This window comes from Ranitomeya variabilis, chromosome 5 (assembly GCF_051348905.1).
Source record: "Ranitomeya variabilis isolate aRanVar5 chromosome 5, aRanVar5.hap1, whole genome shotgun sequence".
Lineage (NCBI taxonomy): Eukaryota > Metazoa > Chordata > Amphibia > Anura > Dendrobatidae > Ranitomeya > Ranitomeya variabilis.
In genome coordinates this window covers 311,347,524-311,368,972 of record NC_135236.1, presented here as the reverse complement: position 1 = coordinate 311,368,972, position 21,449 = coordinate 311,347,524, and the positions used below count along the sequence as shown (strand labels likewise).

Sequence of the window (21,449 nt, the reverse complement as noted above, 5' to 3'; positions counted from 1 at the left end):
AAAGGAACATGTGTTTACCCATAGATGGAGAAGTGAAGAGGTATCCTTTGTCCCCAGGAATCACATCCTGAGTTGAAAGGAGACTTTATATCTGCAGTCAGTTGGTTCAGTGCCTATAGGAAGTTTATGAATATTGTGGTTTGTATAAATCAAATATTGATTAGACAAATATATCACAAAAAGAGGATTTAGAGATCCTTCAAAAATTCAAAAAATACTAGCAAAAAGGCAGAGATGCTTACATGCCCAGGACTCCAAACAAATGCACCATCAGGATGCAGTAGACCCATGTAGTTAAGATGGCGGCAACACATGTGCAGAAATACTGATAAGGCAACCACTCGCAACCTACCAATCCCGATGGAGGGGGTGGCTTCTTGGCATATTACTGCACATAAAAGACATGTATGTGGCGCTGTTCACACAATGGAGATGCCCAGCATCCAGGTTAACAGCCTATTAACGATGCCCTTCTATAAGAACAGGTTATAAGTGGTGTACCCCAAGGTTCAGTGCTCAACTAGAATATGCAGTTTACTTCTATGCCTCAGTTTAATAGAAAGTATTCTCTTGAGTTAGGAAACATACAAAGAGTCACAAAACTGAAAACAGGAGATGTTTAAGGCGGAACATGAGTAACTTGTACAACCCCTTCAAAAGATATGGGGGCACTCCTCCCGCCTGCAGAATGAAAGTTTCATCTCCATAGTACACAAGCCTTCTTTATTTCTTTATCATAAGAAATATTAATCTGTGGTATAGTCTACATCAGAAGCTGGTCAGAATGAGAACTGTTGATAATTTAAAAAAAGGCATAGTTGAAGAAAGAGGGAAGAAAAATTAGCTCTCGTAGGTCAGACTGGATCATGCACTGTGGTTGTGTATATACTACTTTCCCATCCCACGGTTGAACTTGATGGACATTTGGCATTTTTCAACAACTTAATCTACCACTCCTTTAGGAGCTTCAGAGTCGAGTCCTAGATAATTTGTGGTTTTCCCTCTATACATCACCTATCGCACAAACTTGGATCAGTGCTAGTGGACCTCCAGCCGGCTGGCTGCATGCGGCCCCCAATAACAATATCTGTGGCCCATGGACAGATTCCCGGGGACCGCAGTGCTTAGGCAGGCAGCTGAATTTTGCCGACTGCCGGTCTTTTAAGCCCTCACTTGCACTGCGAGTGTGTGCGCATATGTTGAAGGATTACGTCCTCACGCTGTCCAGTGCCAGCATGAGGACATACTTCATGGGTGGAGTTAGCGCACAATGCGCTCCTGGCCCACAAATGCACAGAGTAGCAGCAGCCCCACCATCCCCAGTGATGTCTATGCCCCACAGCCCCTTCCCAGTGATATCTATGCCCTCCCCAGTGATGTCTATGCTTTACAAAGCTTATTATCACAAAGTTGACTGCGCACCAAACTGATGCAAACCTGGAAAATCAGTTGTGAGAAACATGCTCAATATCCCCTAATATCAATCCTAATGTGATGGCTGGAGCTGCTTCTCTTTGGTTTAAGGCTGCTTTCACACTAGCGTCGGTACGGGGCCGTCGCGCTGCGTCGGCCCAAGGTACCGAGGCATACTGTGAAAAAAAATGCCCGACGTGGGCAGCGGAAGCAGTCTTACGACGCTTCCGCTGCCCCATTGCAAGGTCCGGGGAGGAGGGGGCGGAGTTTCGGCCGCGCATGCGCGGTCGAAAATGGCGGTCTCGACGCACAAAAAAAGTTACATGTAACATGTTTAGGTTATAGAAACTTGATACCAACTCACCCAGTTGCTCTATGCTCATCCACCTGGGGCTCAGACACTGGCCTCGCCCTGACCTCACATCAAGGTTAATAGAAAGAATTGGAGTCCAGCTCAACAGGCCATGAGTAAGACTGCCTAGTGCAGTCGAAACACGTTGACTGGGTCATGTCGACCATGTACGTTTTTCTTTTGCACTGTAATTTCTTTTGAAAAAGAAAAGGAAAATCCAGTTCTGTTGAGCCGGACTCCAATTTTTTCTATTTACCTTTTAGTTTAACCCTTTTTACATTACTTGGCCACATCTCATACATTTGAATATACAAATTCACTTGATATGTATGCATTTAAAGATACTGATTGGCTCTTGTTGCTTTGTGTACTAACAACAAAACCAATGGCAATAAAGTAGAATCCTGGAAAAATCAAAAAACCTGAAAACAAGGATCCCTAAAATTTAACTTTTAATGAGAACAAGTTAAAACAAATTCAAATTTCATTTGGACACATTTTAAGGGTATATGGTGTGTACCTACTGAACCCTATAGGGTCACTATACCTAGCCCTGCCTGACAGTGGAGGTAGGCACCCTAAATTTCTGCAGTAGGCGCCCCCACTCCTCGACAGCTCACCCTAAAGTCCCTATCAATTCCTACAGTGGAGAGACAAAATAAATGTCCCAATACACCCGGCACCCGTATGGGAAAAAAAAAAAGTAAAGAATGCAAAAAATATTGATAGCTCAATGTAAATTAGTCAGCAATTGCCGTCACAATAAACTAATGAGATTGATACTTATTCAACATCCCTTCAAAGAAAATTACCCTGAAAGAAAAAATATCTAAAAAAATACGGATAGACAGGATACAATAATGATATATCATTGTCCAAACGGTATTAACCATATAGTGGTCCCCAGACAATCAAAAATAATCCATAATGGGATTAATGCAGCATTAAAGTCCACAGTGCAAAGACACAGTCATCTTTTCAGCAAAATAGAGAGATAATGTGCACAATACGATACTTAAAATAGCTATGTACTCATCTATTTGCCGTAATACATCATCCTATTATCCATGAATCCCAAAATAAATGATTGAATAGTGCCTGATTTGGGTTTCAGAGTCTGCAACATCCCCAAGCAATGCCCAACGCGTTTCCCCTCCATGGGAATAACGGGGGTTCATCAGGGGTATGATAGCCACACATATAGTGAAAATGCTGTGGAGAAAACCACTCACCATCTCCTTCTTATCGTGGCACCATCAGTGAAACACCTGCGGCCAGGATGCACGTGGTGTTCCCAGAAATGATGTCATATGGCAATGTGGAGCGTATCGTGCGTTCCAGCTCGAAAAATGATGGAGGTGAGGCGCAAATGCATTCCACCAAGACTAAACACCGGAAATGTTTGGTGCCAAAATGAGGCTTGAAATAACGAAATCGTAGCCATATGGAACGCACATCAGTGACTATACACTGCAATTGTCACATCACAGATAAAATTACACATGATAGTCACTAAAAGATAATTACCCACACACTAATGCAGTGTTTTTGTGCCCAAATGAGGCTTAGAATGACTAAATAGCGGCAATTTAAAACACATCCGTGCATACCATCTGATTGCCACAGCAAAAATAAAGCTGCGCACGGTGATGAATCAATGGATGATTAGAACCACAACATTATGGTGTACTTAGATGTTATAAAGGTGAGTGAGAACCACAGCAAAAATTAAACATACCAAAAAAGGCCAACAAAAAACGAAAAAAGAGCACAAATAATCTGAAAAAAAATACCAAAGTCATTAAATAATATGGCGAACAATAAAACAGTATAAATATACATGGCAGAAAAAAGTTTCCAACAGATATACACCAGGTGAACTTACATGAAGCTTGTAAAGGACAATTGCTCATTTAGGTCTAACGGACTTATGGATCTCAAGATACAGCGCGTGCGTATCAAGGGTGAGCCGTCGAGGAGTGGGGGCGCCTACTGCAGAAATTTAGGGTGCCTACCTCCACTGTCAGGCTGGGCTAAGTATAGTGACCCTATAGGGTTTAGTAGGTACACACCATATTCCCTTAATGTGTCCGGATGAAATTTGAATATGTTTTTAACTTGTCATTAAAAGTTAAATTTTAGGGATCCTTGTTTTCAGGTTTTTTGCTTTGTGTACTACTCTCGCGCTCTCTCTCTATTTTTTTTTTTTGTAATAAACGTAGGTGGACCATTTGGAAAACCTGAATCGTCAATCTTGGTCCCACCTTTTTCATCATAGATTGTAAGTGCTGCCTTATGGGGTCCTTGCTCCCCTTGTTGTAATTGTCAAGTAGTTTATTTTATAATGTCGGATATAGATAGGTAGACAGGGGTAAATAATGCTCTTATTGCTCTTATTGTTGTTGGTTTGATTTTATTTCCTGCATTAATGGGCTGATTTTTGTTTTATTAAAACCCTGCATAAGGTTAAAGTGAGTTCCCCACAGACTATACCTTCTTTATTTGTTAGCCATGTTAATGTTTCCTTGTCTGTATTTATTATGACTTTCATTTTGTGTCCGCTGAGTTTTTATGTTTTTTCTTTGAATGGCCTCACAATCAACACTTGGATGCATTCACAAGGCGCTCTGTACAAGCTGGGATGTGCCAGCCATCATTAATATGCTCTCCATAAAACCATACGTTTTTAATGAAGTTTTATAATTTAGCATAGCGGTTTTCACACTATTGTTGTTCCCAGTTTAATTATTCATAAATAAGTAAATGCTAATAACCCAAAAGCTGTAATGATTCTTTTATAGCTATTGGAGCTTGTTATGTGATGAAGTAATTTTCTCTTCTTTTTCTTTACCTGCTCGTTTTGTTCTTAAGTAACCTCTTTGTGTTTTCCTTTAGAATACTTAATGAAGCTGACTATGGAAGATCTAATCGAGTTCCTACAGGAGAGCCTCGCTAAGAATTTCGGTTATGAAGATGACTATGTGATTGAACAACTGCAACTCTCAATGACTGAGTTAAGGCGAGCAAAGCTTGACCTTCCTCCTCCAGGTAAGAAACTTTGCAAGTCTTTGTGATCTAGGTCCCTAGTGAAAGTAGAGATTCCCTCACTTTTGAATTTAGAAAAACATGGTTTTTCTGTAGATATTTTTTTCTTTTAATTTAAAGGGGTTCTGTGGTATATTTATAAGCTTGACAGGGGGAAGCCAGCCTAGAGAAAGGGGGGAAAAAAGACAAACTCACCCCTGGAATCCGCTCCCGGTGCCATTCTCATAGTCTCAGAAGGACTGTAATCTATGAGGTCCCAAGTACCAGTCGCCTCGGTGGCGTCTGTAGTCGGCTCACTAGTTGTCATGATTTCATTGCTTCTTGTGTAGGAAGCAAATTCCAGTGGTGGGTGTACCAGTGAACCACTTTTAAGCCGCATAATGCTTATTCCTACTTTATGGAATAAGCTTTATTTCTACTGTTATGGCTAATGCAAAGATGTAAAGCTTATCTTTAAGATCTCTAACAGTATTACATAATCTTTTAAATGCTAAAAAAGGAATAGGCCCTGGATATTTTGCACTTCCACACTTAAATGGTCCTAAAGAGAAACCAGGAAAATTAGGAAATGCTTTCCCGTTCTGGTGAGGCCAGACAGCATCCACTCAAGCAGTTTTTGTCGCAGTTTGCTCCAAAGATAAACTGTATCCAGCAAAAGGCATATCATTTGTTCCATTTATTATCTCTCCTCTCTTGCATCCTCTCCTGACTTTGGCTCAGAAAACTGCATCAAAAACTGATTTTGTGATTCTAGCCTTATTGACCAAGCGGCTCTTCACACAGCTGCTCTAGAGAACTGGCTGCTGTTGAGAATGATAAAATACAATTAATATTTCAATCTTTCACTCAATGAGCCCATGGTGATGGCGTGATATGCCTCCACTGTAACCAAGTATAGCTAGGGTTTGCCTTCACATACGGAAATGTTTAGTGATGTGCTTTATTTTTGACTCCTGAAAGCTTTTGAAAGTGGATGGTTTAGCAGGAAAAAAAGTTGTTCCGCAGAACATACTGCTAGATAGCTTATTACAATTATCTACCGGGGGAACAGGCAATTGGGCAGGCTAAAATCCAACAAGCCCGATTCTTTGTGACCCAGAAAGGGAACAGTCAAGCAGCGCCAATCTGACTATTATCTAGCATGTATGACCAGCTTGTGGTGCCCTTTCAGTGACGATAATTTAGGCATTTCCAAGATATTTTTACTTGCTTTTCACTCATATGAGCGAACAAGAGTCTGTCTTACTGTACAAAAAACTAACCATTGCTCTAATGTTCAGAGTTGTTAACAAAGTCTTCAGCCCTGTTATATATTAAGTTATGTCTTCTTACTAACGGCACTGATGAATGCAATTGTTCAAATCTCTACACTGTGAACCTCCATTTTGTAGCGTTTCTCATGAACAATTTTGTCCAACTTCCTTAGCATTTGTGATATGACAATTGCATTACAGGAACAACCTCCGTACTTCATTCTGTAGTCTATTGGCCCAGTTTATTGTTGTATTTATTATTGTGTTGCTGCCTGTTTTTAGTAGAGGTTTTAGTGTATTGCTCTTTATTTTATTTTTTTCTTCACTAAATGTATCTTTCCATGTGCACACTTTTTAATGTCTGTTTTATTTGTTTTGTTTTTTTTTCTTAATTTTTCTCTGTGGACTGAGTTTGCAGTTTCCAGATGTTTTAGCTTAATTTATAATTTGTAACTTTAAAAAAAAAAAAACACAAAATTTGGTGCAAATCTTCAACAGTCCTCCCCACTGGAGTGATTTTGTTATGTTCGCCTGAATTTTTGAACCATTTTTTTGACACTTTGAAAAAGATGCAACATTTTGCTCAAAAATTTGTGATTTTGTGCAATCCAGGGCCGTGGAAATGGTAAGCCAAACCACCTACCCAGACTCCTCAATTTCTCTGAAATCTGACTCCACGACTCTGACTTCACAGCAGTGCCTCACTACTGAGCATGTACATAAAGTGTAGCACAGAATTGTCTCCACTAAAAGCTTAGATCAGGAATAGAACCGACATTTATAGGACATTTCATAGCTTTCTCAAATTCTTATGAAAACATTTACAGCACATCCTGCATTATACTATTGTACCCAATGTATTTATTTTAGGAGTCGGAGTAGGCCCACTTTATACCGACTCAGATTTCACCTTCACCAAAATTGACACCGACTCTCCTACTCCACAGCCCTGGCGCAAAGTTTGTGCGCCATCTTGATTTGTCGCAAAAAATATGAGCAAATACTATAAGATAGAGAAAAGCGACTTAACCCCCCCCCCCCCTGCAAATAATGTAGACTCTGTCGCTACTTAGTTTGCAAAGCTAGATATGCCACGATCATTAAGAGACATTTAAGCGGTTAAAGGGTATCTGTTACCCCTGAGGCACTCATAAGCTAATACTATGGGCATACAGGTAATAGAGTTGTTAAAATAGTCCTACCTATAAGCCTCATAGCTGCAATCCTGTTGGTGAGAAATAGACTTTTAGTCTTTTGTTAATTAGTTCTGCCAGGCTCCGGGGCGTGCGGTGCCTGGAAGTAAACTCTGCCTCTGGTGTTAATTTGCGTACCACCCCCTCCCATGCACATCGCAGTGCCATGTGACGTGCCTCACTGCCACTCTCCTTTGGGTATAATTGACACCTAGATGAAATCCGAGCTACGGCTGCTCTCTCACAATCTCTAGATATCTGTTGCGTCCGAAAGGAAGAGTCATTGAAGCAGCCGCTGATTAGCCGTAGGGAAATTTTTACGTGAGCTCCGAGAGAGCCAGTGCTGACACCGCTGGAATGACGCTGGCATAATTATTATTGTTATTATTATTGTTTATTGTGCCATTTATTACTTGGCGCTTTATATGTGAAGGGAGTAGACATAAAAAAATAAGTACAATAATCTTGAACATTATAAGTTACCGACTACTACAGTAGGAGAGAGGACCCTGCCTTTGAGGGCTCACAGCCTACAAGATATGGGTGAGGATTAGTGATGAGCGATCAAGCTCGGATAACGTGTTATCTGAGTATCTCGGGTGTGCTCGGATAATATGTTCGAGTCCTTAAAGCTGCATGTTTTGTGGCTGTTGGACAATCCCCGCATGTGTTGCTGCTTTCTAACAGCCACAAATCATGCAGCTGCGGGGACGTGAATATATTATCCTAGCACGCCTGAGATACTTGGATAAACCCAACCATGCTCAAATAAAATGTTATCCGAGCGCGTTCGCTCATAACTAGTGAGGATATTAGAGGTAAGTATAGGTGTTACTACGTTTCTTCATCCTCCTCCAGTAAAAGAATCATTGAGTAGAGGTTGTCTCAATAGTGGACAACCCTTTTAAGTTTATTTTTAATCATACAGAATGTGTATCATTATCAGCTAGTGATGAGCGAATATACTCGCTACTCGAGATTTCCCGAGCATGCTCTGGTGATCTCCGAGTATTTGGATGTGCTCGGAGATTTAGTTTCTGTCTCCGTAGCTGCATGATTTGTGGCTGCTAGACAGCCTGAATACATGTGGGGATTTCCTAACAAACAAAAACTATAGGAGAGAAGAAGCGCACATAGGGGCTTATCCGACAATTTCAGAATCTGTTATTCAGAAAACAGAAAAAAGGATTTTTATGGATATTGTCCGTGCTGCTGAACAAATGGAAATCCGGACGTATTGATGAAAAGGAATGGTGGTTTTATTCAACGCGTTTCGAAGTCATATATAGACTTCTTCCTCAGGAAATAGCACACACATATCATATATAGTCATATATAGACTTCGAAACGCGTTGAATAAAACCACCATTCCTTTTCATCAGTACGTCTGGATTTCCTAACAAACAGGCAATCCCCACATGTACTCAGGCTGGCTAGCAGCCGCAAATCATGCAGCTACGGAGACAGAAACTAAATAATCGAGCACACCCAAATACTCGGAGATCACCCGTGCATGCTTGGGAAATCTCGAGTAACGAGTTTACTCGCTCATCACTATTATAAACTTCACTTTTGAAGGTTCGTACTTTCTGGCGGGTTTTCATCACAATTGTTTATTTTGCTCATTTTATGAATGAATAATGCAAAGTTTGTGGATATTTTGTAGAAGTGGCCACTCGGGGGTACTTTTTGTTTTAGTACATTTTATTGTTATTACATTTTTTTATTTTTTTGTTTGCATTTGATTTTGTCTACTCTCTGTTAATACATCCATATGAAGGTCACTGATTACTTTTAGAGCTGAGAAATTGAGATAATTAGATATTATTCATGGTTTTCTAACCTGTTCCTGAACTCGGGAGTGCCAGAGATGCGTCTGCCCAAGGTTAAAAAAATGTATGTTCTCCAAAATAAACAAAAGTGAAACACAAGATGGTTAATAATGTCATGTGATGGGTGCCAGCGGTTATGTGCCATACTTGCTAGCATCAGGGCTCTGTGATGGCCATAGTAAATTACTGATTGTTATAAAACTGCTAGCACATAAGCATTGCAGCCACAGAACAATGGGGGACATGATATGCAACAAAAAAGGTTCAGACACTCAATTTGCACTTCAAGTGTATCTTTTCTCGAAGACAGTCTAAAGGGAAGATGAAACGTATTTATGGACTTGAAGAGACATATTCTCTTTTTTTTTTAATGGGTAATTTTATGTGTTCCACAAACCTTAACTTTTAGCTGTTCATCAATAGGAGAATGGGTCTGTTTTCGCAGTTCCCTTTTTAGTTTGCTGATTTAGATGATATACATTTAGATTAGTGTAAGTGTCATATAGGTGCACCAATAGTGGCTGGTAATCGAGCACTTTGCTCATTCGTTTGAATTAAAGCTAAATTTTTGTCTGAAACGCGTAGGAAATTATTTAAAACATCACTCCAGTGTTTTGGTTTTTTTTCCCCAACGCTGCAGTCTGCCCCTGGTCTAATACTCACCTTCTGGCATATTTAGCTTTTTATTTTTCTTTGGTGCTGCTTCGGTCCCTCGGTCTGAATGGCTATAAGTCAGAAGTTACTTCACAAGCTCTCAATGCAGTCTGAGAGCCAGAACGGTGCTCTCATAGACTTGCATTGAAGAGTGACCTCAGGCTCGCTCCATGGAACACTGGAGCCGATGTGGCAGGTACACTAACTTTTGGAGTCCGACAGGTGCTGCCGTGATAAAAGGTGAAGACTAGTGATGAGCGAGTGTACTCGTTGCTTGGGTTTTCCCGAGCACGCTCGGGTGATCTCATAGTATTTGTTATTGCTCGGAGATATAGTTTTCATTGCCTCAGTTGCATGATTTACAGCTTCCAGATACGCTGAATACATGTAAGGAATGCCTGTTTGTTAGGGAATTCCTGCATGTATTCAGCATATCTGGAAGCCGTAAATCATGCAACTGAGGCAATGAAAACTATATCTCCGAGCAATAACAAATACTCGGAGATCACCTGAGTGTGCTCAGGAAAACCCAAGCAACGAGTACACTCGCTCATCACTAGTGAAGACTGCTGTAGGCGAGTATAAAAGTAGGGTTAGGGACCTTAGATTACAAAAAAACGCTGGAGTGGTGCTTTAATTAGTCTTTGGCTTGTACCTGGAAAGTATTTATTTTTTTTATTCTGCTGCAATAAAGATTGGGTATACATTTTCAATCCTAACTATGACTGAAAAATCTTCATTCTAAACCATTCCTCGGCAAAGTGCCCTCTGGCTGTCCCAATCTGGCACATTGACAGAGACAGCTGAGGGTCTGGAAAACACCGTGCCCGCCTGCTTGCTGTCTCCATCTGCACTGACTTCAGTGGTGGAGGAGGAAAGGACATCATTTCATCACATCAGTTGTGTACTGTGAAGAGTCAGCACATCGAATACTCCAAAACGGGAGCAGAAGCATAGCGCCTGGGGAACGGGACCTAGGTGAGTATGTGGTGTTCATATTTTTTATTTTTTTTCCATGTGCATGACATGTTTTGCTGGACATGGGGAGGCTATGAGGGCCTCATCCTAGACATGGGGAGGCTATGAGGGCCTCATCCTAGACATGGGGAGGCTGTGGGGGCCTCACACTGGACATGGGGAGGCTGTGGGGGCCTCACACTGGACATGGGGAGGCTGTGGGGGCCTCACACTGGACATGGGGAGGCTTTGGGGGCCTCACACTGGACATGGGGATGCTGTGGGGGCCTCACACTGGACATTGGGAGGCTGTGGGGGGCCTCATCCTGGACATGTGGGGGCCTCATCCTGGACATGGGGAGGCTGTGGGGGCCTTACACTGGACATGGGGAGGCTGTGGGGGCCTCACTCTGGACATTGGGATGCTGTGGAGGCCTCATCCTGGGCATGGGAAGGCTGTGGGGGGGCCTCACACTGGACATGGGGAGGCTGTGGGGGCTTCATCTTGGGCATGACACAGCTGTGGGGGCTTCATCCTGGGCATGGGGCGGCTGTGGGGGCCTCAACCTGGGCATGGGGAGGCCTAGACATTGGGAGGCTGTGGGGGGGCCTCATCCTGGGCATGGGAAGGCTATGAGGGCCTCATCCTGGACATGGGGAGGCTGTGGGGGCCTCACACTGGACATGGGGAGGCTGTGGGGACCTCACACTGTTCATTGGGATGCTGTGGGGCCTCATCCTGGGCATGGGAAGGCTGTGGGGGCCTCATCCTGGGCATGGGGAGGCTGTGGGAGGCCTCACACTGGACATGGGGAGGCTGTGGGGTCCTCACACTGGACATTGGGATGCTGTGGGGGCCTCACACTGGACATTGGGATGCTGTGTGGGCCTCACACTGGACATTGGGATGCTGTGGGGGCCTCACACTGGACATTGGGATGCTGTGGGGGCCTCACACTGGACATTGGGATGCTGTGGGGGCCTCATCTTGGGCATGGCACAGCTGTGGGGGCTTCATCCTGGGCATGGGGCGGCTGTGGGGGCCTCAACCTGGGCATGGGGCGGCTGTGGGGGCCTCAACCTGGGCATGGGGAGGCTGTTTGGGCCTCATCTTGGGCATGGCACAGCTGTGGGGGCTTCATCCTGGGCATGGGGCGGCTGTGGGGGCCTCATCCTGGGCATGGGGAGGCTGTGTGGGCCTCATCCTGGGCATGGGGAGGCTGTGTGGGCCTCATCTTGGGCATGGGGAGGCTGGGGGGGGCCTCACGCTAGACTTGGGGAGGCTGTGGGGGTCCTCACACTGGACATGGGGAGGCTGTGGGGGTCTTGCACTGGACATGGGGAGGCTGTGGGGGCTTCATCTTGGGCATGACACAGCTGTGGGGTCTTCATCCTGGGCATGGGGCAGCTGTGGGGGCCTCAACCTGGGCATGGGGAGGCTGTGGGGGGGCCTCACACTAGACTTGGGGAGGCTGTGGGGGTCCTCACACTGGACATGGGGATGCTGTGGGGGCCTCATCCTGGGCATGGGGAGGCTGTGTGGGGCCTCATCTTGGGCATGGCGCATCTGTGGGGTCTTCATCCTGGGCATGGGGCGGCTGTGTGGGCCTCATCTTGGGCATGGGGAGGCTGTGGGGGGGCCTCACACTAGACTTGGGGAGGCTGTGGGGGTCCTCACACTGGACATGGGGATGCTGTGGGGGCCTCATCCTGGGCATGGGGAGGCTGTGTGGGGCCTCATCTTGGGCTTGGCGCATCTGTGGGGTCTTCATCCTGGGCATGGGGCAGCTGTGGGGGCCTCAACCTGGGCATGGGGAGGCCTAGACATGGGGAGGCTGCGGGGGCCTCATCCTGGGCATGGGGAGGCTGTGGGGGCCTCACACTGGACATGGGGAGGCTGTGGGGGCCTCACACCTACATTTGGATGCTGTGGGGGCCTCACACTGGACATGGGGAGGCTGTGGGGGGGCCTCACACTGGACATGGGGAGGCTGTGGGGCCTTGCACTGGACATGGGGAGGCTGTGGGGGCTTCATCTTGGGCATGACACAGCTGTGGGGTCTTCATCCTGGGCATGGGGCAGCTGCGGGGGCCTCAACCTGGGCATGGGGAGGCCTAGACATGGGGAGGCTGCGGGGGCCTCATCCTGGGCATGGGGAGGCTGTGGGGGCCTCATCCTTGGGCATGGGGAGGCTGTGGGGGCCTCACACTGGACATGGGGAGGCTGTGGGGGCCTCACACCTACATTTGGATGCTGTGGGGGCCTCACCCTGGACATGGGAAGGCTGTGGGGGCCTCATCCTGGGCATGGGGAGGCTGTGGGGGGCCTCACACTGGACATGGGGAGGCTGTGGGGGCCTCACACTGGACATTGGGATGCTGTGGGGGCCTCACACTGGACATTGGGATGCTGTGGGGGCCTCACACTGGACATTGGGATGCTGTGGGGGCCTCACACTGGACATTGGGATGCTGTGGGGCCCTCACACTGGACATTGGGATGCTGTGGGGGCCTCACCCTGGACATGGGGATGCTGTGGGGTCCTCATCTTGGGTATGGCACAGCTGTGGGGGCTTCATCCTGGGCATGGGGCGGCTGTGGGGGCCTCAACCTGGGCATGGGGCGGCTGTGGGGGCCTCAACCTGGGCATGGGGAGGCTGTTTGGGCCTCATCTTGGGCATAGCACAGCTGTGGGGGCTTCATCCTGGGCATGGGGCGGCTGTGGGGGCCTCATCCTGGGCATGGGGAGGCTGTGTGGGCCTCACACTGGACATGGGGAGGCTGTGGGGGCCTCACACTGGACATTGGGATGCTGTGGGGGCCTCACACTGGACATTGGGATGCTGTGGGGGCCTCACACTGGACATTGGGATGCTGTGGGGGCCTCACACTGGACATTGGGATGCTGTGGGGGCCTCACCCTGGACATGGGGATGCTGTGGGGGCCTCATCTTGGGCATGGCACAGCTGTGGGGGCTTCATCCTGGGCATGGGGCGGCTGTGGGGGCCTCAACCTGGGCATGGGGCGGCTGTGGGGGCCTCAACCTGGGCATGGGGCGGCTGTGGGGGCCTCAACCTGGGCATGGGGAGGCTGTTTGGGCCTCATCTTGGGCATAGCACAGCTGTGGGGGCTTCATCCTGGGCATGGGGCGGCTGTGGGGGCCTCATCCTGGGCATGGGGAGGCTGTGTGGGCCTCATCTTGGGCATGGGGAGGCTGTGGGGGTCCTCACACTGGACATGGGGATGCTGTGGGGGCCTCATCCTGGGCATGGGGAGGCTGTGGGGCCTCATCTTGGGCATGGCGCATCTGTGGGGTCTTCATCCTGGGCACGGGGCAGCTGTGGGGGCCTCAACCTGGGCATGGGGAGGCTGTGGGGGCCTCATCCTGGGCATGGGGAGGCTGTGGGGGCCTCACACTGGACATGGGGAGGCTGTGGGGGCCTCACACCTACATTTGGATGCTGTGGGGGCCTCACCCTGGACATGGGGAGGCTGTGGGGGCCTCATCTTGGGCATGGCGCAGCTGTGAGGGCTTCATCCTGGGAATGGGGCGGCTGTGGGGGCCTCAACCTGGGCATGGGTAGGCTGTGGGGGCCTTATCTTAGGCATGGCGCGGCTGTGGGGGATTCATCCTGGGCATGGGGCGGCTGTGGGGGCCTCAACCTGGCCATGGGGAGGCTGTGGGGGCCTCATCTTTTGCATGGTGTGGCTGTGGGGGCTTCATCCTGGGCATGGGGTGGCTGTGGGGGCCTCACTCTGGGCATGGGGAGGCCTAGACATGGGGAGGCTGTGAAGGCCTTATCCTGGGTATGGGGAGGCTGTGCGGGCCTCATCCTGGGCATTGGGTGGCTGTGGTGGCTTCATCCTGGGCATGGGGAGGCTGTGGGGGCTTCATCCTGGGCATTGGGAGGCTGTGGGGGCTTCATCCTGGGCATGGGGAGGCTGTGGGGGCTTCATCCTGGGCATTGGGCGGCTGTGGGGGCTTCATCCTGGGTATGGGGAGGCTGTGGGGGCTTCATCCTGGGCATATGGAGGCTGTGGGGGCTTCATCCTGGGCATTGGGTGGCTGTGGTGGCTTCATCCTGGGCATGGGGAGGCTGTGGGGGCATCATCCTGGGCATTGGGAGGCTGTGGGGGCTTCATCCTGGGCATGGGGAGGCTGTGGGGGCTTCATCCTGGGCATTGGGCGGCTGTGGGGGCTTCATCCTGGGTATGGGGAGGCTGTGGGGGCCTCATCCTGAGTATGGGGAGGCTGTGGGGGCCTCATCCTGGGTATTGGGAGGCTGTGGGGGCTTCATCCTGGGTATGGGAAGGCTGTGGGGACTTCATCCTGGGCATTGGGTGGCTAGGAGGGGTTCAAATGATAAAGGGGGATGTCGGCATACTTCTGATCAATATTAAGTGATACAATTAATAGTAATATAATTTCCAATAATATAATTATTATATATGGATATTAAAATTGAGCAGAATTGTCTTTAGCCTATTGGTTAGGCCCTCCAAAACAGTCATGGTGTCTCTTGTGGCCCCTCGGGAAAATTTATTGCCCACCCCTAGAGTAAACTGTACAAGAAAATAGTTAGGAGTAGACTTGGGAATTGGGAGTGCTACCTCACTTGAACAATAATGTCTTGCTACTAAAATCCATCCAAAATGATGTTAACATGAAAACAAAAATAACCGAGCAAACCTGTACCCTTTGTGAAACATTGAAGCCGTGTGCTTCTTTCTCACCTGGGCTGCAGAATGTAGGCTACGATAGACTGGTTTTGAAGTGGCCTAGAACGTGTCCGTCTGACATTCAGTGCTCTGTAACTCCCAGAATCGGTCTTGGGTTGTACAGAGCGGTAGAAATCTATTTTCACACTTTCTGCTCTAGTCGTAGGCGTTTTGTGATCATCTACCTTATTCCCATTGGAGCCTTCACATTGAGGTAGAAGAGGCTTTGATTTCACTTGCAATTTCCAGCACATTATTTTTCGTTATAATGCCTGCTAAATGCTGCAGCAGGGTGTCAATTTTTTATCACTGTAGAAAGCAGGTGCTTTCTTGTGACATTTAGCTAAAAAAAAAAAAAAAAAAAGCAATGGCTGCCCTTTCTTTCGACTTAATCCATGCTGTGATGGGTAAGGGAACATTCATGCTTGTAAAGTCTCCCCCAAGGCATCTAGATATACATAGAAATACATATGCACATATCTATTTCTATCTACCGGTATGTGTTTGTGCATGGGTGTGTATATGTGTAGATATAGATGGATGTATTTTACGTTACTATATTAATGCATGTATATAGTGTACTCACACACATATTTGTTAAAGCTGTTGCTAAATGTAGCAGGAAATCAGGTACATGTATTTCTTTTAACCCATTGTGTTACTGCTGTTGAAGGCATAAATAATCAGTGTACATATTGCACTGGGATATCTTATAACAATTTATGAATGATATAAACCTTAATTAAAATAAACGCTTTACTTAGTGTCAATTCTTACCTGATTAAATCTTTTAAATGTAAAGGTTTTTTTTGTTTTTTTTCCCACTAAATGTTGATTTTACAGAGCAGAGGATGCAGTCTTAAATTTCAGCTATACTGACTAGCCTGTAATTAATAAAGCTGATGAATCCTCACTGGAAATGGCTTCAAAGTAGACTGACTGAACAGTACTAAGTAGTAATGCCACTAGGGGGCGGTATGAAACCACAAGATCAAGGGATGAAAACGTATTTATCACTCAATCTCCTGTGAAACATATATATGTAATACAAAATGGTGTGTGTATGTGTAATATATATATATATATATATATATATATATATATATATATATATATATACATATAATATGCACATATTTAGCGTGTGCATGTATTACTTACTTTAATATACGAGTATATGTGTGTGAATATATAATAAACTACACTGTGGTTGAAGTACTAATGTAGACGCAAACACTTGCGTAACAGCACTCTGAAAACAAAACATTGACTACGTGAATCCCACTTTTACTACACACTACATGTACGGTTGAAGCCAGAAGTTTACATACAGTATATAAAAAGAAACACGTGCATGTTTTCCTCAATATCTGACATTAAATCAGAATAAACCTTTACTGTTTTAGGTCAATTAGGATTACCATAATTATTATTTACCAAATTTCAGAATAATGAGAGAGCATATTTTTTAAGGCATTTTTATTACTTACTGCAAATTCAAAAGTTTACATGCACCAAGATTACTAGGCCTTTAAACAATTCATGACTGCTGAATATGATGTTGTGTTTGGAAGTTTCTGATAGATTTTTTGGCAGTATTTGAGTTAATTAGAGACACACCTGTGGATGTATTTTAATGCACACCTGAAACACTGCTTCTTTGTGTAGCATCATAGGAAAGTTTCAAAAAATCATCCAAGATATCAGGAAGGGAATTGTGGACTTGCAGAAGTCTGGCTCATCCTTGGGTACAATTTTAAGATATCTGAAGGTGCCTCGTTCATCTGTACAAACAATTAAACACAAGTACAAACAAGATGGGAATGTCCAGCCATCATACCTCTCAGGAAGGAGACTGGTTCTGTGTCCCAGAGATGAACGTGCTTTGGTCCAACATGTGCGTATCAACCCAAGGACAAAAGCAAAAGACCCTGTGAAGATGATGGCGGAACCTGGTAAGATTGTGTCAATGTCCACAGTGAAACGAGGACTGTATCAACATGGGCTGAAAGGCCATTCTGACAGGAAGAAGCCATTACTCCAAAAGAAACATAAAAAAACAGATTAATGTTTGCAAATGCACACAGGAGCAAAGACCTTAATTTTTGGAGACATGTCCTGTGGTCTGATGAAACTAAAATTGACCTTTTTGGGCATAATGACCATCGTTATGTTTGGAGGAAAAAGGAATAAACTTGGAAGCCTAAGAACACCATCCCAACTGTGAAACATGGGGGTGGCAGTATTATGTTGTGGGGTTGTTTTGCTGCAGGAGGGACTGGCACACTTCACAAAATAGATGGCATCATTAGAAAAGAAGATTATGTGGCAATACTGAAGAAACATCTCAACACATCAGCCAGGAAATTAAAGCTTGGGCAGAAATGGGTCTTCCAAATAGACAATGACCCGAAGCATACTGCCAAAATGGTAACAAAGTGGCTTAAGGATAACAAAGTCAATATTTTGGAGTGGCCATCACAAAACCCTGATCTCAGTCCTATAGAAAATTCATGGGTAAAGCTGAAAAAGCAGGTGCGAGCAAAGCGACCTACAAACCTGGATCAGTTACACCAGTTTTGTCAGGAGGAATAGACCCAAATTCTGACCAAGTACTGTGAGAAGCTTGTGGAAGGATATCCCAAATGTTTGACCCAAGTCATTCAGTTTAAGGCCAATGGTACCAAATACTAATGAAATAAATGTAGAATTTTTACTTTGCAGTAAGTAATATAAATGCCTTAAAACATTCTCTCTCTCATTATTCTGGCATTTGGCAAATATTAATAACTGCGATAATACTAATTGACCTAAAACGGGAAAGGTTTATTCTGATTTCATGTCAGATATTGAGAAAAACATGCATCTGTGTCTTTTTATATAGTGTAGGTAAATTTCTGGTTTCAACTGTATTTGAGAATGGTCGCTGCACAGACTGCAGTAGGGAGCTCAAACATGGTTCATACCTTCCAACTTGTCATGAAACAATGGACCTTACTCGTTGCTGCCAATGACAACCTTGCATGCTTGCAGAACTGGTGTTACTCTTTAAAGTGGATGTATCGACACATTTTTCATGTTGAACTAGGCACACAATGTAATAGTGACTGTTCAAGAGCGGAACATAGTTTTTTTTTTTTTGTTTGTTTGTTTTTTAAATCTATTTTTTTTTTAATTCTCCTCCTTCGTTGCGGAGGTAATGGCAATCAAAGTATTTGCTCCCAATCAGTTAATTTTCGTTACGTCCAAGTGGGTGTTAGCAGATTTCAATGGGGGCATGTACTTCTCCCCATATGATCCTGACCAATCATAAGCAGGCATCATTATTCCGTAGAAAGAACACAGCCCCACCATTACTTAGAGCAGGTTACTCAGTGAGATATAATGATACCGCTCTGATCTCCTGGTCTAACCTCATTTGTAAGTCAGCGCGGGGGAGGGGCAGTACAGCAGAACTGACAGTGCTGAGAGGAAGAGAACAACTCATGTAGGAGGTTAAGGTACCTTCACACGAAGCGACGCTGCAGCGATAGCGACAACGATGCCGATCGCTGCAGCGTCGCTGTTTGATCGCTGGAGAGCTGTCACACAGACGGCTCTCCAGCGACCAACGATGCCGAGGCCCCCGGGTAACCAGGGTAAACATCGGGTTGCTAAGCGCAGGGCCGCGCTTAGTAACCCGATGTTTACCCTGGTTACCAGCGTAAAAGTAAAAAAAACAAACAGTACATGCTCACCTGCGCGTCCCCCAGCCTCTGCTTCCTGACACTGACTGAGCTCCGGCCCTAACAGCACAGCGGTGACGTCACCGCTGTGCTTTCACTTTCATTTTAGGGCCGGCGCTCAGTAAGTGTCAGGAAGCAGAGGCTGGGGGACGCGCAGGTGAGCATGTACTGTTTTTTTTTTTTTACTTTTACGCTGGTAACCAGGGTAAACATCGGGTTACTAAGCGCGGCCCTGCACTTGGTAACCCGATGTTTACCCTGGTTACCAGTGTAAAACATCGCTGGTATCGTTGCTTTTGCTTTCAAACACAACGATACACAGCGATCGGACGACCAAATAAAGTTCTGGACTTTATTCAGCGACCAGCGACATCACAGCAGGATCCTGATCGCTGCTGCGTGTCAAACTAAACGATATCGCTAGCGAGGACGCTGCAACGTCACGGATCGCTAGCGATGTCGTTTCGTGTGAAGGTACCTTTAGACCGGAAGGTTGGAGCTGTCTGACATTCTAAATCTCAAACACTGAGAAACCTGCTCTAAGCTTTGATGAGATAATTTTCCTCTTTCTTTTGAGTGGCGTTTCCTGCTTATGATTGGGCAATGAGAGGAAAAAGATAACTCTCCCTGTGAAAACTTATCAGGTAATACCTTTCAACATGAAAAATTTGGTGAAAGGTCCTCTTTAAGAGATCAATTGTTCTCTAGTGTGCTGGCCAGGACACAATGGTTGATCATAGATTGTGAGGCAAAGGAGGTCTTGGTTTCTTTTATATTTCTCTGGGCTTATGAAGCTAACCATTGAGAACTTGATGTTCTTTAAACAGATTGTTTTGTGTAGTAAATATACTAAATTATTTATGCTGTGGAACTCCTTTGAATATTTTATGTATCATTGCTAGTTAAGATTTCTTTCTTTGTGAGTTTCACCTACACACTTACTGGATTTGTGAGCTCAGGTGTTAAATCTGACTTCACGTAGTATTTAAATTCCAAAATCAGCATAAACCGTGAAAAGTGGGAGGCAAGCTTAAGCTAAACTCCTGAAAGAACTGCAGGAGTGACATTATTAACAAAGGGGACATGCATTTAAATACCAAGCAAGACAAAGATGGATTATATTAGAAGGCTTTGTTTTATAAGAGTGCTACTGGCTTTGATTTTTTTTTCCCCTCTTCGTTTTAACAAATTATTTCTTGAAGAAAGAGTGTCCTGAATAATTAACATTCCAGGGAACATGAACCCAGCCACCCAGAACTTGGATCACTGCATCTATATGCGCTTATGTTGTTCTGTAGTAAATAAAAACAATGTATGTACCCTACAAAACTTAGGTCTTGATATGTCTTACATATAAAGAAAATCTCAAGCATCACTGCCATGATCAATGTCTTATACGTAGAAAGGTTTGTAATTCAAATAAAACTGAATCCATTTATAGTCATTTTCAGACTTTTAAGCCAATAAATCATTGTACAACTAGATTATGTAGGTTGTTTTTTTTTTTTTTGTATTTTTTACTTTTTGTATAGTTGAGTATATTTAGAATTACAATTACTGCCTGGAAACGTTCACTTTCCAAAAGTCAACCTGGATCGCGTTTTTTTTTTTTTTTTTTTCCCTTTTCCTTTTTGTTTTTGTTTTTTTAGAAATTCATACATTATGGCTCTGATTTTTGCTTAACTTAAATACAAGGTTTTGGTTTGAGACTAGGGTAGCCTTGAAATAATATTGCTAAATTCTTGTTTTTTTTGTTTACACCAAAATGATGACAAAGCAAGCTTTTCCTCTTGCTAGTGAAAACAAAATGCGATTGATTTATACAAGACTTTTCACAAGTGGGACTACTCGTTTTATACAGGTTACAGATGTTGAGCAGCATCCTTTGCATATTATTCTCGTACACACCCTGTTTTGTCTTTTGTACTGTTCCTCTGGAACTGTCAATGTTCTTTCCTTCGTATTTTATTTTACTAAACTACAATAAAAAACAATTGGCTTGATACGTTCTACTATATGCAATGTGTCAAATCTGCTTTTGAAATCACACTGAGTAACTAGCAAATGCTGTTAAAATCTTTAAGGGAGTCTTCTGGAAGGGTGCGAGGGAAATAAAGCAAGTCTAATTTATAAATAGATTCCTAAAAGCCTCTTATTAAAACATCACTCCCATACACAAGGAGGAGCGGGTGTTAGATAAGCATTCTCACATTTAGAGCTGGACACGTCACTGTTTATGGAACGATGCAATAGCAATTGTCCAACAAGTCTTCTTCATAGGGGGAGCTTTGCAATATCTGCTTT

At 44.9% G+C, this 21,449-nt stretch overlaps 1 protein-coding gene across 4 annotated transcripts in view; it reads left to right on the top strand.

Moving 5' to 3' along the window:
- Nucleotides 1–21,449, top strand: part of USP6NL (USP6 N-terminal like) — a 239,042-nt gene that overhangs the window by 212,354 nt on the left and 5,239 nt on the right. For all 4 annotated transcript variants that reach the window (XM_077264568.1, XM_077264569.1, XM_077264570.1 and 1 more), the window contains one exon: nt 4,661–4,813. In XM_077264568.1, coding sequence (XP_077120683.1) covers nt 4,661–4,813 — 153 coding nt within the window. The remainder of the gene's footprint in view (nt 1–4,660; nt 4,814–21,449) is intronic.